The sequence below is a fragment of the Petromyzon marinus genome, chromosome 75 (genome assembly GCF_048934315.1).
Source record: "Petromyzon marinus isolate PM22_M1 ecotype Great Lakes invasive population chromosome 75, UKy_Petmar_22M1.pri1.0, whole genome shotgun sequence".
Classification (NCBI taxonomy): domain Eukaryota; kingdom Metazoa; phylum Chordata; class Hyperoartia; order Petromyzontiformes; family Petromyzontidae; genus Petromyzon; species Petromyzon marinus.
The window spans coordinates 5,429,368-5,446,254 of NC_133741.1; the positions used below are offsets into that span (position 1 = coordinate 5,429,368).

General features: G+C 52.2%; 1 protein-coding gene across 6 annotated transcripts in view; it reads left to right on the top strand.

Annotated features, from left to right (window-relative positions):
• Nucleotides 1-14,162, top strand: part of LOC116938054 (ATP-dependent RNA helicase DDX19A-like) — a 50,955-nt gene extending 36,793 nt beyond the window's left edge. The window contains exons 11-13 of one of the 6 annotated variants that reach the window (XM_076056335.1): nt 5,780-5,942; nt 8,846-9,037; nt 14,010-14,162. In XM_076056335.1, coding sequence (XP_075912450.1) covers nt 5,780-5,942; nt 8,846-9,037; nt 14,010-14,071 — 417 coding nt within the window. In that variant the 3' untranslated portion in view covers nt 14,072-14,162. Of the gene's footprint in view, nt 1-837; nt 946-994; nt 1,103-1,534; nt 2,158-2,653; nt 3,022-3,050; nt 3,339-5,779; nt 5,943-8,845; nt 9,038-14,009 lie in introns of those variants that run through there. The other 5 variants (XM_076056337.1, XM_076056338.1, XM_076056336.1 and 2 more) reach the window with 5 other exon arrangements.
• The last annotated feature ends 2,725 nt before the right edge of the window (nt 14,163-16,887 follow it).

Consider the following 16,887-nt stretch of genomic DNA (forward strand, 5'->3'; position numbering starts at 1 on the left):
CATCTCCAACATCTACGGGGACATCACCATCGCTCAGGCTATGATCTTCTGTCATGTGAGTGGTGGTGGTGGCGGTGGTGGTTGTTGTGGTGGTGGTGGTGGTGGTTGTGGTGGTGGTTGTGGTGGTGGTGATGGTGATGGTGGTTGTGGTGGTGGTGATGGTGGTGGTGATGGTGAAGATGGTTGTGGTGATGGTGGTGGTTGTGGTGGTGGTTGTGGTGGTAGTGGTGGTGGTTGTTGTGGTGGTTGTGGTGGTTGTGGTGGTTGTGGTGATTGTTGTGGTGGTTGTGGTGATGGTTGTGGTGGTGGTGGTGGTTGTGGTGGTGGTTGTGGTGGTTGTGGTGGTTCTCAAGAAGACAAGTTCCACGCCATCTCCAACATCTACGGAGCCATCACCATCGCTCAGGCTATGATCTTCTGTCATGTGAGTGGCGGTGGTGGTGGCGGTGGTTGTTGTTGTGGTGGTGGTGGTGGTTGTGGTGGTGGTGGTGGTGGAGATGGTGGTGGAGATGGTGGTGGTGGTGGTGGTGCTGGTGGTGGAGATGGTGGTGGTGGTGCTGGTGGTGGAGATGGTGGTGGTGGTGGAGATGGTGGTGGTGGTTGTGGTGTGTGTCTCTGTGTGTCTCTGCATGTGTCTCTGTGTGTGTGTCTCTGTGTGTGTGTCTCTGAGTGTGTGTCTCTGAGTGTCTCTGTCTGTGTCTCTGTATGTGTGTGTCTGTGTGTCTCTCTGTGTGTGTGTCTCTCTGTGTATGTGTCTCTGTGTGTGTGTCTGTGTGTGTGTGTCTGTGTGTGTCTCTGTGTGTGTCTCTGTGTCTCTCTGTGTCTCTCTGTGTATAGACAAGACGCACGGCAGGCTGGCTAGCCGCCCGTCTCACCCAGGAGGGACACCGTGGCGCCATGCTGTCTCTGTGTGTGTCTCTGTGTGTCTGAGTGTGTGTGTGTCTGTGTGTCTCTGTGTGAGTCTCTCTGTGTCTCTGTGTCTCTCTGTGTGTAGACAAGACGCACTGCAGGCTGGCTAGCTGCCCGTCTCACCCAGGAGGGACACCGTGGCGCCATGCTGTCTCTGTGTGTGTCTCTGTGTGTCTGAGTGTCTCTGTGTGTGTGTCTGTGTGTCTCTGTGTGAGTCTCTCTGTGTCTCTGTGTCTCTCTGTGTGTAGACAAGACGCACTGCAGGCTGGCTAGCTGCCCGTCTCACCCAGGAGGGACACCGTGTCGCCATGCTGTCTCTGTGTGTGTCTCTGTGTGTCTCTCTGTGTGTGTGTCTCTGTGTGTGTCTCTGTGTGTGTCTCTGTGTGTGTCTCTGTGTGTGTCTCCGTGTGTGTGTCTCTGTGTGTGTCTGTGTGTGTGTGTCTGTGTGTGTGTGTGTCTCTGTGTGTGTGTCTGTGTGTGTGTCTCTGTGTGTGTGTGTCTGTGTGTGTGTATCTGTGTCTCTCTGTGTATGTCTCTGTGTGTGTCTCTGTGTGTCTCTGAGTGTCTCTGTGTGTCTCTCTGTGTGTCTCTCTCTGTGTGTCTGTGTGTCTCTCTCTGTGTGTAGACAAGACGCACGGCAGGCTGGCTAGCTGCCCGTCTCACCCAGGAGGGACACCGTGTCGCCATGCTGTCTCTGTGTGTGTGTCTCTGTGTGTGTCTCTCTGTGTGTCTCTCTCTGTGTCTCTGTCTCTCTCTGTGTGTAGACAAGACGCACGGCAGGCTGGCTAGCTGCCCGTCTCACCCAGGAGGGACACCGTGTCGCCATGCTGTCTCTGTGTGTGTCTCTGTGTGTGTCTCTGTGTGTGTGTGTCTGTGTGTCTCTCTGAGTGTCTCTCTGTGTGTCTCTCTCTGTCTCTGTGTGTAGACAAGACGCACGGCAGGCTGGCTAGCCGCACGTCTCACCCAGGAGGGACACCGTGTCGCCATGCTGTCTCTGTGTGTGTCTCTGTGTGTGTCTCTGTGTGTGTGTGTCTGTGTGTCTCTGTGTGTCTCTCTGAGTGTCTCTCTGTGTGTCTCTCTCTGTCTCTGTGTGTAGACAAGACGCACGGCAGGCTGGCTAGCCGCACGTCTCACCCAGGAGGGACACCGTGTCGCCATGCTCTCTCTGTCTCTGTGTATCTCTGAGTGTCTCTGTGTGTGTGTGTCTCTGTGTGTGTCTCTGTGTCTCTCTGTGTCTCTGTGTCTCTCTCTCTGTGTAGACAAGACGCACAGCAGGCTGGCTAGCTGCCCGTCTCACCCAGGAGGGACACCGTGTCGCCATGCTGTCTGTGTGTGTGTCTCTGTGTGTCTCTCTGTGTCTCTGTCTCTCTGTGTGTCTCTGTATAGACAAGACGCACTGCAGGCTGGCTAGCTGCCCGTCTCACCCAGGAGGGACACCGTGTCGCCATGCTGTCTCTGTGTGTGTGTCTGTGTGTGTCTGTGTGTGTGTGTGTCTCTGTGTGTCTGTGTGTGTCTCTGTGTCTCTGTGTGTGTGTCTCTGTGTGAGTGTCTCTGTGTCTCTGTGTGTGTGTGTCTGTGTGTGTCTCTGTGTCTCTCTCTGTATAGACAAGACGCACAGCAGGCTGGCTAGCTGCCCGTCTCACCCAGGAGGGACACCGTGTCGCCATGCTGTCTGTGTGTGTGTGTCTCTGTGTGTGTCTCTGTGTGTGTCTCTGTGTTTGTCTCTGTGTGTCTCTGTGTATAGACAAGACGCACGGCAGGCTGGCTAGCTGCACGTCTCACCCAGGAGGGACACCGTGTCGCCATGCTGTCTGTGTGTCTCTGTGTGTGTCTCTGTGTGTGTGTGTCTGTGTCTCTGTGTGTGTAGACAAGACGCACAGCAGGCTGGCTAGCTGCCCGTCTCACCCAGGAGGGACACCGTGTCGCCATGCTGTCTCTGTGTGTGTGTCTGTGTGTGTCTCTGTGTGTGTCTCTGTGTGTGTGTCTCTGTGTCTCTGTGTGTGTAGACAAGACGCACAGCAGGCTGGCTAGCTGCCCGTCTCACCCAGGAGGGACACCGTGTCGCCATGCTGTCTGTGTATCTCTGAGTGTCTCTGTGTGTGTGTCTCTCTCTGTGTCTCTCTCTGTCTCTCTGTGTGTAGACAAGACGCACAGCAGGCTGGCTAGCTGCACGTCTCACCCAGGAGGGACACCGTGTCGCCATGCTGTCTCTGTGTGTGTCTCTGTGTGTGTCTCTGTGTGTGTGTGTCTGTGTGTCTCTGTGTGTCTCTCTGAGTGTCTCTCTGTGTGTCTCTCTCTGTCTCTGTGTGTAGACAAGACGCACGGCAGGCTGGCTAGCCGCACGTCTCACCCAGGAGGGACACCGTGTCGCCATGCTCTCTCTGTCTCTGTGTATCTCTGAGTGTCTCTGTGTGTGTCTCTGTGTGTGTGTGTCTGTGTGTCTCTGTGTGTCTCTCTGAGTGTCTCTCTGTGTGTCTCTCTCTGTCTCTGTGTGTAGACAAGACGCACGGCAGGCTGGCTAGCTGCACGTCTCACCCAGGAGGGACACCGTGTCGCCATGCTGTCTCTGTGTGTGTCTCTGTGTGTGTGTCTCTGTGTCTCTCTGTGTGTCTCTCTGTGTGTGTAGACAAGACGCACGGCAGGCTGGCTAGCTGCACGTCTCACCCAGGAGGGACACCGTGTCGCCATGCTCTCTCTCTGTGTGTGTCTCTGTGTGTGTGTGTCTGTGTGTCTCTGTGTGTCTCTCTGAGTGTCTCTCTGTGTGTCTCTCTCTGTCTCTGTGTGTAGACAAGACGCACGGCAGGCTGGCTAGCCGCACGTCTCACCCAGGAGGGACACCGTGTCGCCATGCTCTCTCTGTCTCTGTGTATCTCTGAGTGTCTCTGTGTGTGTCTCTGTGTGTGTGTGTCTGTGTGTCTCTGTGTGTCTCTCTGAGTGTCTCTCTGTGTGTCTCTCTCTGTCTCTGTGTGTAGACAAGACGCACAGCAGGCTGGCTAGCTGCACGTCTCACCCAGGAGGGACACCGTGTCGCCATGCTGTCTCTGTGTGTGTCTCTGTGTGTGTGTCTCTGTGTCTCTCTGTGTGTCTCTCTGTGTGTGTAGACAAGACGCACGGCAGGCTGGCTAGCTGCACGTCTCACCCAGGAGGGACACCGTGTCGCCATGCTCTCTCTCTGTGTGTGTCTCTGTGTCTGTGTCTCTCTGTGTGTGTAGACAAGACGCACAGCAGGCTGGCTAGCTGCACGTCTCACCCAGGAGGGACACCGTGTCGCCATGCTGTCTCTGTGTGTGTGTCTGTGTGTGTGTCTCTGTGTGTGTGTCTGTGTGTGTGTCTCTGTGTGTGTGTCTCTGTGTCTCTCTGTGTGTAGACAAGACGCACGGCAGGCTGGCTAGCTGCCCGTCTCACCCAGGAGGGACACCGTGTCGCCATGCTGTCTCTGTGTGTGTGTCTCTGTGTGTGTCTGTGTCTCTCTCTGTGTCTCTGTCTCTCTGTGTGTGTAGACAAGACGCACGGCAGGCTGGCTAGCTGCCCGTCTCACCCAGGAGGGACACCGTGTCGCCATGCTGTCTGTGTGTGTCTGTGTGTGTCTCTGTGTGTGTCTCTCTGTGTGTCTCTGTGTCTCTCTGTGTGTGTAGACAAGACGCACAGCAGGCTGGCTAGCTGCCCGTCTCACCCAGGAGGGACACCGTGTCGCCATGCTGTCTGTGTGTCTGTGTATCTGTGTGTGTGTGTGTCTCTGTGTGTGTGTCTCTCTGTGTCTGTGTCTCTCTGTCTGTGTAGACAAGACGCACGGCAGGCTGGCTAGCTGCACGTCTCACCCAGGAGGGACACCGTGTCGCCATGCTGTCTCTGTGTGTGTCTCTGTGTGTGTGTCTCTCTCTGTGTCTCTCTCTGTCTCTCTGTGTATAGACAAGACGCACAGCAGGCTGGCTAGCTGCCCGTCTCACCCAGGAGGGACACCGTGTCGCCATGCTGTCTCTGTGTGTGTGTGTCTCTGTGTGTGTGTGTGTCTCTGTGTGTGTGTCTCTCTGTGTCTGTGTCTCTCTGTCTGTGTAGACAAGACGCACGGCAGGCTGGCTAGCTGCCCGTCTCACCCAGGAGGGACACCGTGTCGCCATGCTGTCTGTGTGTGTGTGTCTCTGTGTGTGTCTCTGTGTCTCTCTGTGTCTCTCTGTGTAGACAAGACGCACGGCAGGCTGGCTAGCTGCCCGTCTCACCCAGGAGGGACACCGTGTCGCCATGCTGTCTCTGTGTGTGTCTCTGTGTGTGTCTCTGTGTGTGTGTCTCTGTGTCTCTGTGTGTGTAGACAAGACGCACAGCAGGCTGGCTAGCTGCCCGTCTCACCCAGGAGGGACACCGTGTCGCCATGCTCTCTCTGTGTGTGTCTCTGTGTGTGTGTGTCTCTGTGTGTGTGTGTCTGTGTGTGTCTCTGTGTAGACAAGACGCACAGCAGGCTGGCTAGCTGCACGTCTCACCCAGGAGGGACACCGTGTCGCCATGCTGTCTCTGTCTCTGTGTATCTCTGTGTGTGTGTGTGTCTCTGTGTGTGTGTGTGTATCTCTGTGTGTGTCTCTCTGTGTGTCTCTGTGTGTCTCTGTGTCTCTCTGTGTGTGTAGACAAGACGCACGGCAGGCTGGCTAGCTGCACGTCTCACCCAGGAGGGACACCGTGTCGCCATGCTGTCTGTGTGTCTCTGTGTGTGTCTCTCTCTGTGTGTCTCTCTCTGTATAGACAAGACGCACGGCAGGCTGGCTAGCTGCACGTCTCACCCAGGAGGGACACCGTGTCGCCATGCTGTCTGTGTGTCTCTGTGTGTGTCTCTGTGTGTCTCTGTGTCTCTCTGTGTCTCTGTGTCTCTCTGTGTGTGTAGACAAGACGCACAGCAGGCTGGCTAGCTGCACGTCTCACCCAGGAGGGACACCGTGTCGCCATGCTGTCCGGCGAGTTGGCCGTCGAGCAGCGAGCGGCCATCCTCCAGCGCTTCAAGGAGGGCAAGGAGAAGGTCCTCATCACGACCAACGTTTGTGCCCGTGGTGAGACACGCACAGAGACACACACAGAGACACAGAGACACAGAGACACACAGAGACACACACAGAGACACGCACGGAGACACACACACACAGAGACACACAGAGACACACACAGAGACACACACAGAGACACACACAGACACACACACACACACAGAGACACAGAGACACACAGAGACACACACACACACAGAGACACAGAGACACACACACACAGAGACACAGAGACACACAGAGACACAGAGACACACAGACACACACAGAGACACAGAGACACGCACAGAGACACAGAGACACACAGAGACACGCACGGAGACACACAGACACACAGAGACACACACAGAGACGCAGAGACACACAGAGACACACAGAGACACACACAGAGACACACACACAGAGACACACACACACAGAGACACACACACACACAGAGACACACACACAGACACACACACACACACAGAGACACACACACACACAGAGACACACAGACACGCACAGAGACACAGACACAGAGACACACACAGACACAGAGACACACACAGACACAGAGACACAGAGACACACACAGAGACACAGAGACACACACAGAGACACAGAGACACACACACACACAGAGACACGCACAGAGACACACAGACACACAGAGACACACAGAGACACACACGGAGACACACACAGAGACACACAGAGACACACACACACCTAGAGACACACACAGACACAGAGACACACACAGAGACACAGAGACACACAGAGACACACAGAGACACACACAGAGACACACACACACACACAGAGACACGCACAGAGACACACACACACACACAGACACACAGAGACACACACACACAGAGACACACACACACAGAGACACAGAGACACACAGAGACACACAGAGAGACACACACAGAGACACACACACAGACACAGAGACACACAGACACACACGGAGACACACACACACAGAGACACGCACAGAGACACACACACACGCAGAGACACACACACACGCAGAGACACACACACACACGCAGAGACACACACAGAGACACAGAGACACGCACGGAGACACAGAGACACACAGAGACACAGAGACACACACACAGAGACACACGCAGAGACACGCACGGACACACACAGACACACACAGAGACACGCACGGACACACACAGACACACACAGAGACACACAGACACACACAGACACACACAGAGACACACAGAGACACAGATGGTGGTGGTGATGTTAATGGTCATGGTGATGGTGGTGATTGTGATGTTGGCGATGGTGGCGACGGCGATGATGATGGTGGTGATGTTGGTGATGGTGGAAATGGTGGCGATGGCGATGTTGGTGATGGTGGTGGTGATGTTGGTGATGTTGGTGATGGTGGCGATGATGGCGATGTTGGTGATGGTGGTGATGTGTTGATGTTGATGATGTTGGTGATGTTGTGTTTATGGTGATGATGCTGGTGACGGTGGTGATGCTATGTTGATGGTGATGATGGTGATGATGCTGGTGACGGTGGTGATGATGTTGATGGTGATGATGCTGGTGATGGTGGTGATGTGTTTATGGTGATGACGTTGGTGACGGTGATGATGGTGGTGATGTTGTGTCGATGGTGATGATGCTGGTGGTGATGTGTTGATGGTGATGACGTTGGTGACGGTGGTGATGTTGTGTTGATGGTGGTGGTGATGTGTTGATGGTGATGATGCTGGTGACGGTGGTGATGTTGTATTGATGGTGGTGGTTGTGGTGATGTTGTGTTGATGGTGATGATGCTGGTGACGGTGGTGATGTTGTATTGATGGTGGTGGTTGTGGTGATGTTGTGTTGATGGTGATGATTCTGGTGATGGTGGTGATGTTGTGTTGATGGTGATGATGGTGATGATGGTGTTGATGGTGTTGATGCTGATGATGCTGGTGACGGTGATGTTGTGTTGATGATGGAGGTGATGCTGTGTTGATAGTGATGATGCTGGTGATGGTGATGTGTTGATGGTGTTGATGGTGATGATGGTGGTGATGCTGTGTTGATGGTGATGACGCTGGTGATGTTAGTGATGTTGTGTTGATGGTGATGATGCTGGTGATGATGCTGGTGATGGTGATGATGCTGGTGATGTTGTGTTGATGGTGATGATGGTGGTGATGCTGTGTTGATGGTGATGCTGGTGATGTTGTGTTGATGGTGATGACGGTGCTGATGTTGTGTTGATGGTGACGATGGTGGTGATGCTGTGTTGATGGTGATGATGGTGATGATGCTGGTGATGCTGGTGATGGTGATGATGTTGGTGATGCTGTGTTGATGGTGGTGACGCTGGTGATGTTAGTGATGATGTGTTGATGGTGATGATGCTGGTGATGATGCTGGTGATGGTGATGATGTTGGTGATGTTGTGTTGACGGTGATGATGCTGGTGATGGTGATGATGTTAGTGATGATGCTGTGTTGACGGTGATGATGCTGGTGATGTTAGTGATGATGCTGTGTTGACGGTGATGATGCTGGTGATGTTAGTGATGATGCTGTGTTGATGGTGATGATGCTGGTGATGGTGATGATGTTAGTGATGATGCTGTGTTGACGGTGATGATGCTGGTGATGTTAGTGATGATGCTGTGTTGACGGTGATGATGCTGGTGATGTTAGTGATGATGCTGTGTTGATGGTGATGATGCTGGTGATGGTGATGATGTTAGTGATGATGCTGTGTTGACGGTGATGATGCTGGTGATGTTAGTGATGATGCTGTGTTGACGGTGATGATGCTGGTGATGCTGGTGATGTTAGTGATGATGCTGTGTTGACGGTGATGATGCTGGTGATGTTAGTGGTGATGCTGTGTTGATGGTGATGACGCTGCTGCTGATGGTTCCCCCCAGGTATCGATGTGGCCCAGGTGACAGCGGTGATCAACTTTGACCTCCCGGTGGACCGTGAGGGTCGTGCCGATTGTGAGACGTACCTCCACCGCATCGGCCGAACTGGCAGATTCGGCAAGCGGGGCCTTGCTATCAACATGGTGGACGGAGATCACAGCCGACGGATACTCAGGGACATAGAGACCCACTTCAGTGAGTATCTCTACTACTACTAGTACTACTACTAGTAGTAGTAGTACTAGTACTACTACTAGTACTACTAGTACTAGCGGGGCCTTGCTATCAACATGGTGGACGGAGATCACAGCCGACGGATACTCAGGGACATAGAGACCCACTTCAGTGAGTATCTCTACCACTAGTACTACTAGTACTAGTATCACTACTAGTACTACCACTACTACTAGTACTAGTACTACTACTAGTACTAGCGGGGCCTTGCTATCAACGTGGTGGACGGAGAGCACAGCCGACGGATACTCAGGGACATCAAGACCCACTTCAGTGAGTATCACTACTAGTACTAGCGGTACTACTAGTACTAGTACTACTACTAGTACTAGCGGGGCCTTGCTATCAACATGGTGGACGGAGATCACAGCCGACGGATACTCAGGGACATTGAGACCCACTTCAGTGAGTATCTCCACTACCACTAGTACTACTAGTACTAGTGGTACTACTAGTACTACCACTACTACTAGTACCACTAGTACTACTAGTACTAGTGGTACTACTAGTACTAGTAGTACTAGCGGGGCCTTGCTATCAACATGGTGGATGGAGATCACAGCCGACGGATACTCAGAGACATAGAGACCCACTTCAGTGAGTATCTCCACTACTAGTACTAGCGGGGCCTTGCTATCAACATGGTGGACGGAGATCACAGCCGACGGATACTCAGGGACATAGAAACGCACTTCAGTGAGTATCTCCACTACCACTTGTACTAGTAGTACTAGCGGGGCCTGGCTATCAACATGGTGGACGGAGATCACAGCCGACGGATACTCAGGGACATAGAGACCCACTTCAGTGAGTATCTCCACTACTACTAGTACTACTAGTACTAGCGGGGCCTTGCTATCAACATGGTGGACGGAGAGCACAGCCGACGGATACTCGGGGACATCGAGACCCACTTCAGTGAGTATCTCCACTACCACTAGTACTACTACTAGTACTACTAGTACTAGCGGGGCCTTGCTATCAACATGGTGGACGGAGATCACAGCCGACGGATACTCAGGGACATAGAGACCCACTTCAGTGAGTATCTCTACCACTAGTACTACCACTAGTACTACTAGTACTAGCGGGGCCTTGCTATCAACATGGTGGACGGAGAGCACAGCCGACGGATACTCAGGGACATTGAGACCCACTTCAGTGAGTATCTCTACTACTACTAGTACTACCACTAGTACTACTAGTACTAGCGGGGCCTTGCTGTCAACATGGTGGACGGAGAGTACAGCCGACGGATACTCAGGGACATTGAGACCCACTTCAGTGAGTATCTCTACCACTAGTACTACTAGTACTAGTATCACTACTAGTACTACCACTACTACTAGTACTACTAGTACTAGTAGTACTACTAGTACTACTAGTAGTACTAGTACTACTACTACTACTAGCGGGGCCTTGCTATCAACGTGGTGGACGGAGAGCACAGCCGACGGATACTCAGGGACATAGAGACCCACTTCAGTGAGTATCTCTACTACTACTAGTACTACTACTAGTACTACTAGTACTAGCGGGGCCTTGCTGTCAACATGGTGGACGGAGATCACAGCCGACGGATACTCAGGGACATAGAGACCCACTTCAGTGAGTATCTCTACTACTACTAGTACTAGCGGGGCCTTGCTATCAACATGGTGGACGGAGAGTACAGCCGACGGATACTCAGGGACATAGAGACCCACTTCAGTGAGTATCTCTACCACTAGTACTACCACTAGTACTACTAGTACTAGCGGGGCCTTGCTGTCAACATGGTGGACGGAGAGTACAGCCGACGGATACTCAGGGACATTGAGACCCACTTCAGTGAGTATCTCTACCACTAGTACTACTAGTACTAGTATCACTACTAGTACTACCACTACTACTAGTACTACTAGTACTAGTAGTACTACTAGTACTACTAGTAGTACTAGTACTACTACTACTACTAGCGGGGCCTTGCTATCAACATGGTGGACGGAGATCACAGCCGACGGATACTCAGGGACATCAAGACCCACTTCAGTGAGTATCTCTACTAGTACTAGTACTACTACTAGTACTACTAGTACTAGCGGGGCCTTGCTGTCAACATGGTGGACGGAGATCACAGCCGACGGATACTCAGGGACATCAAGACCCACTTCAGTGAGTATCTCCACTACTACTAGTACTACTACTAGTACTACTAGTACTAGCGGGGCCTTGCTGTCAACATGGTGGACGGAGAGCACAGCCGACGGATACTCAGGGACATTGAGACCCACTTCAGTGAGTATCTCTACCACTAGTACTACCACTAGTACTACTACTAGTACTACTAGTACTAGCGGGGCCTTGCTATCAACATGGTGGACGGAGATCACAGCCGACGGATACTCAGGGACATTGAGACCCACTTCAGTGAGTATCTCTACTAGTACTAGCGGTACTACTAGTACTAGTACTACTAGTACTAATACTACTACTAGTACTACTAGTACTAGCGGGGCCTTGCTATCAACATTGTGGACGGGGATCACAGCCGACGGATACTCAGGGACATAGAGACCCACTTCAGTGAGTATCTCTACCACTAGTACTACTACTAGTACTAGTAGTACTACTAGTACTACTAATACTAGCGGGGCCTTGCTGTCAACATGGTGGACGGAGATCACAGCCGACGGATACTCAGGGACATTGAGACCCACTTCAGTGAGTATCTCCACTAGTACTGGTACTAGCGGTAGTAGTAGTAGTGATACTACTAGTAGTAGTATCACTACTACTAGTAGTATCACTACTACTACTACTAGTACTCCTAGTAGTACTAGTTGTTGAGCGTGTGAGTGAGTTGGTGAGTGAGTTGTTGAGCGTGTGAGTGAGTTGGTGAGTGAGTTGGTGAGCGTGTGAGTGAGTTGGTGAGTGAGTTGGTGAGTGAGTTGGTGAGTGAGTTGGTGAGCATGTGATTGAGTTGGTGAGTGAGTTGGTGAGCGTGTGAGTGAGTTGGTGAGTGAGTTGTTGAGCGTGTGAGTGAGTTGGTGAGTGAGTTGTTGAGCGTGTGAGTGAGTTGGTGAGTGAGTTGTTGAGCGTGTGAGTGAGTTGGTGAGTGAGTTGGTGAGCGTGTGAGTGAGTTGGTGAGTGAGTTGGTGAGTGAGTTGGTGAGCATGTGATTGAGTTGGTGAGTGAGTTGGTGAGCGTGTGAGTGAGTTGGTGAGTGAGTTGTTGAGCGTGTGAGTGAGTTGGTGAGTGAGTTGTTGAGCGTGTGAGTGAGTTGGTGAGTGAGTTGGTGAGCGTGTGAGTGAGTTGGTGAGTGAGTTGGTGAGTGAGTTGGTGAGTGAGTTGGTGAGCATGTGATTGAGTTGGTGAGTGAGTTGGTGAGCGTGTGAGTGAGTTGGTGAGTGAGTTGTTGAGCGTGTGAGTGAGTTGGTGAGTGAGTTGTTGAGTGTGTGAGTGAGTTGGTGAGTGAGTTGTTGAGCGTGTGAGTGAGTTGGTGAGTGAGTTGGTGAGCGTGTGAGTGAGTTGGTGAGTGAGTTGGTGAGTGAGTTGGTGAGTGAGTTGGTGAGCGTGTGAGTGAGTTGGTGAGTAAGTTGGTGAGTGAGTTGGTGAGTGAGTTGTTGAGCGTGTGAGTGAGTTGGTGAGTGGGTTGTTGAGCGTGTGAGTGAGTTGGTGAGTGAGTTGGTGAGTGAGTTGGTGAGTGAGTTGGTGAGTTGGTGAGTGAGTTGGTGAGTTGGTGAGCGTGTGAGTGAGTTGGTGAGTGAGTTGTGGAGTGTGTGATTGAGTTGGTGAGTGAGTTGGTGAGCGTGTGAGTGAGTTGGTGAGTGAGTTGGTGAGCGTGTGAGTGAGTTGGTGAGTGAGTTGGTGAGTGAGTTGTTGAGTGTGTGAGTGAGTTGGTGAGTGAGTTGGTGAGCGTGTGAGTGAGTTGGTGAGTGAGTTGCTGAGTGTGTGAGTGAGTTGGTGAGTGAGTTGGTGAGTGAGTTGGTGAGTGAGTTGGTGAGTGAGTTGGTGAGCGTGTTAGTGAGTTGGTGAGTGAGTTGGTGAGAGTTAGTGAGCGTGTGAGTGAGTTGGTGAGTGAGTTGGTGAGCGTGTGAGTGAGTTGGTGAGTGAGTTGGTGAGTGAGTTGGTGAGTGAGTTGGTGAGCGTGTGAGTGAGTTGGTGAGTGAGTTGCTGAGCGTGTGAGTGAGTTGGTGAGTAAGTTGGTGAGTGAGTTGGTGAGCGTGTGAGTGAGTTGGTGAGTGAGTTGGTGAGCATGAGAGTGAGTTGGTGAGTGAGTTTGTGAGTGAGTTGGTGAGTGTGTGAGTGAGTTGGTGAGTGAGTTGGTGAGTGAGTTGGTGAGCGTGTGAGTGAGTTGGTGAGTAAGTTGGTGAGTGAGTTGGTGAGTTGGTGAGTGAGTTGGTGAGCGTGTGAGTGAGTTGGTGAGTGAGTTGGTGAGCATGTGAGTGAGTTGGTGAGTGAGTTGGTGAGTGAGTTGGTGAGCGTGTGAGTGAGTTGGTGAGTGAGTTGGTGAGCGTGTGAGTGAGTTGGTGAGTGAGTTGGTGAGTGAGTTGGTGAGTGAGTTGGTGAGTGTGTGAGTGAGTTAGTGAGCGAGTTGGTGAGTGAGTTGGTGAGCGGGTGTGTGAGTTGGTGAGCGGGTGAGTGAGTTGGTGAGTTAGTTGGTGAGTGTGTGAGTGATTTGGTGAGTTGGTGAGCGAGTTGGTGAGCGAGTGAGTGAGTTGGTGAGTGAGTTGGTGAATTAGTTGGTGAGTGTGTGAGTGATTTGGTGAGTGAGTTGGTGAGTTGGTGAGCGAGTTGGTGAGCGAGTTGGTGAGTGAGTTGGTGAGCGAGTTGGTGAGCGTGTGAGTGATTTGGTGAGCGAGTTGGTGAGCGTGTGAGTGAGTTGGTGAGCGAGTTGGTGAGCGAGTTGGTGAGAGTTGGTGAGCATGTCTCCCTGCCTGTGTACCCCCAGACCAGAAGATTCACAAACTCGATGCTCACGACATCGACGAGATTGAGAGAATCTCTCGCTGAGCAGCGTGGGGTGGAGCCAACTCTCCAGGGGGTGGAGCCAACTCTTCAGGGGGTGGAGCCAACTCTCCAGGGGGGGTGGAGCCAACTCTCCAGGGGGGTGGAGCCAACTCTCCAGGGGGGTGGAGCCAACTCTCCAGGGGGGTGGAGCCAACTCTCCAGAGGGGTGGAGCCAACTCACCACGGGGGGGGTGGAGCCAACTCTCCAGGGGGGGGTGTCGCCAACTCTCCAAGAGGGTGGAGCCAACTCTCCAGGGGGGTGTCGCCAACTCTCCAGGGGGGTGTCGCCAACTCTCCAGGGGGGTGGAGCCAACTCTCCAGGGGGGTGTCGCCAACTCTCCAGGGGGGTGGAGCCAACTCTCCAGGGGGGTGGAGCCAACTCTCCAGGGGGGTGGAGCCAACTCTCCAGGGGGGTGGAGCCAACTCTCCAGGGGGGTGGAGCTGGCTGATCAAAATTGCCACGACAACCGCCCCTTAGGCCGCCCCTCCCCCTTTCTCACCTAGCCCCTCCCCCTTTCTCACCTAGCCCCTCCCCCTTTCTCACCTAGCCCCTCCCCTTTTAGCACCCAGCCCCTCCCTCTTTTCACCCTGCCCCTCCCCCCTTTCTCACCATGCCCCTCCCCCTTTCTCACATGCCCCTCCCCCTATCTCACCTAGCCCCTCCCCTCTTTCTCACCCAGCCCCTCCCCCCAACCACCACCCCCCCCCCCCATCTCTGCCCCCGCTCCCCCAACCCCTCCCACCAGGGAGATGCTGCGCTGTGATTGGTCGGTTGTTGGGCTAGTTGGGTGGGGGCTTGCAGTGTTTTGGGGATTTTATCGGGGGGGGCTAGGGGGGTAAGGAGGGTGGGTGGGGCTGAGGTTAGGGGGCGGGGCTATGGGGTTAGGGGCGGGGCTATGGGGTTAGGGGCGGGGCTAAGGGGCGGGGACAATGTAAGAGTTCACCCACAAATTCTTAGTCTTGGTTCCTTCGGTAAAGCGACGTGGAAACTAATAAAATAAAATAATAATTAATAAAATAATACAAATAGAACAAAATTAAACGTTCTTTTAATGAATGTATTTTAATTGATTTAAAATTTCATTTTTTATTTCCCATCCACGTGACTGTACCGACAGAACCACGAATAAGGATTCCCGCAGTCCACTAACAGTTCTGGGGTCAAAGAATCCAGCGGCACGTTCTCAGGGTCATTGGGCACAAGTCGGCGTCTGGGGGTTAAAATATCACGAAACAACAACAACAACAAACAATAACAAACAACAAACAATAACAACAATAAACAATAACAACAATAACAACAACAAACAATAAAATATCACGAAGCAACAACAACAATAAACAATAACAAGAACAATAACAACAACCAACAACAAATACAACAAACAACAACCAACAATAACAACAACAAACAATACAAACAACAACAATATCAACAACAATAACAACAACAACAAACAATAACAACAATACCAACAACAATAACAACAATATCAACAACAACAGTCAACAACAACAACAACAAACAATAACAACAATAACAACAACAACAAACAATAACAACAATAACAACAACAACAACAAACAATACCAACAACAATATCAACAACCACAACAGCAACAATACCAACAACCACAACAACAATAACAACAACAATACCAACAATAACAACAACAACAATACGAACAACAATACCAACAACAACAATAACAACAACAACAATAACAACAATACCAACAACAACAATAACAACAACAGTCAACAACAACAACAAACAATACCAACAACAACAATATCAACAACCACAACAGCAACAACAATAACAATACCAACAACAATAACAACAACAATAACAACAACAACAATACCAACAACAACAACCACAATACCAACAACAACAATAACAACAACAATACCAACAACAACAACAATACCAACAACAACAATACCAACAACCACAACAATAACAACAACAATAACAACAACAACAATACCAACAACAATAACAACAATATCAACAACCACAACAACCACAACAACAACAACAACGTTCGTGTAGCCAATAGAAACGGCGCTGCCGCTCTTTGTTATTTACTTTGAACTCATCGACGCGACTTTAGCAATGACCCAAAGAATGTGAACTCCAGCTCGCCCGCTCGCTCGCCCACCCACTCGTCCACCCACCCACTCGTCCACTCGCTCGCTCGCCCACCCACCCACTCGCTCGCCCACCCACCCACCCACTCGCTCGCCCACTCGCTCGCCCGCCCACTCGCTCGCCCGCCCACTCGTCCACCCACCCACTCGTCCACCCACTCGCCCACCCACCCACTCACCCACCCACCCGCTCGCCCACTCGCTCGCTCGCCCACTCGCCCACCCACTCGCTAGCTCGCCCACCCGCCCACTCGCTCGTCCACCCACTCGCTCGCCCACCCGCCCACTCGCTCGCCCACCCACCCACCCACCCACTCGCTCGCCCACCCACTCGTCCACCCACCCACTCGTCCACCCACCCACTCGTCCACCCACTCTCCCACTCGCTCGCTCGCCCACTCGCCCACCCACTCGCTTGCCCACCCACCCACTCGCTCGCCCACCCACTCGCTCGCCCACTCGCCCACCCACTCACCCACCTACTCGCCCGCTCGCTCGCCTACTCAGAGACCCACAGACTCATCACACAGACACCCATAGACTCACCACACAGAGACCCATAGACTCACCACACAGAGACCCATAGACTCATCACACAGACACCCATAGACTCACCACACAGAGACCCATAGACTCATCACACAGACACCCATAGACTCAC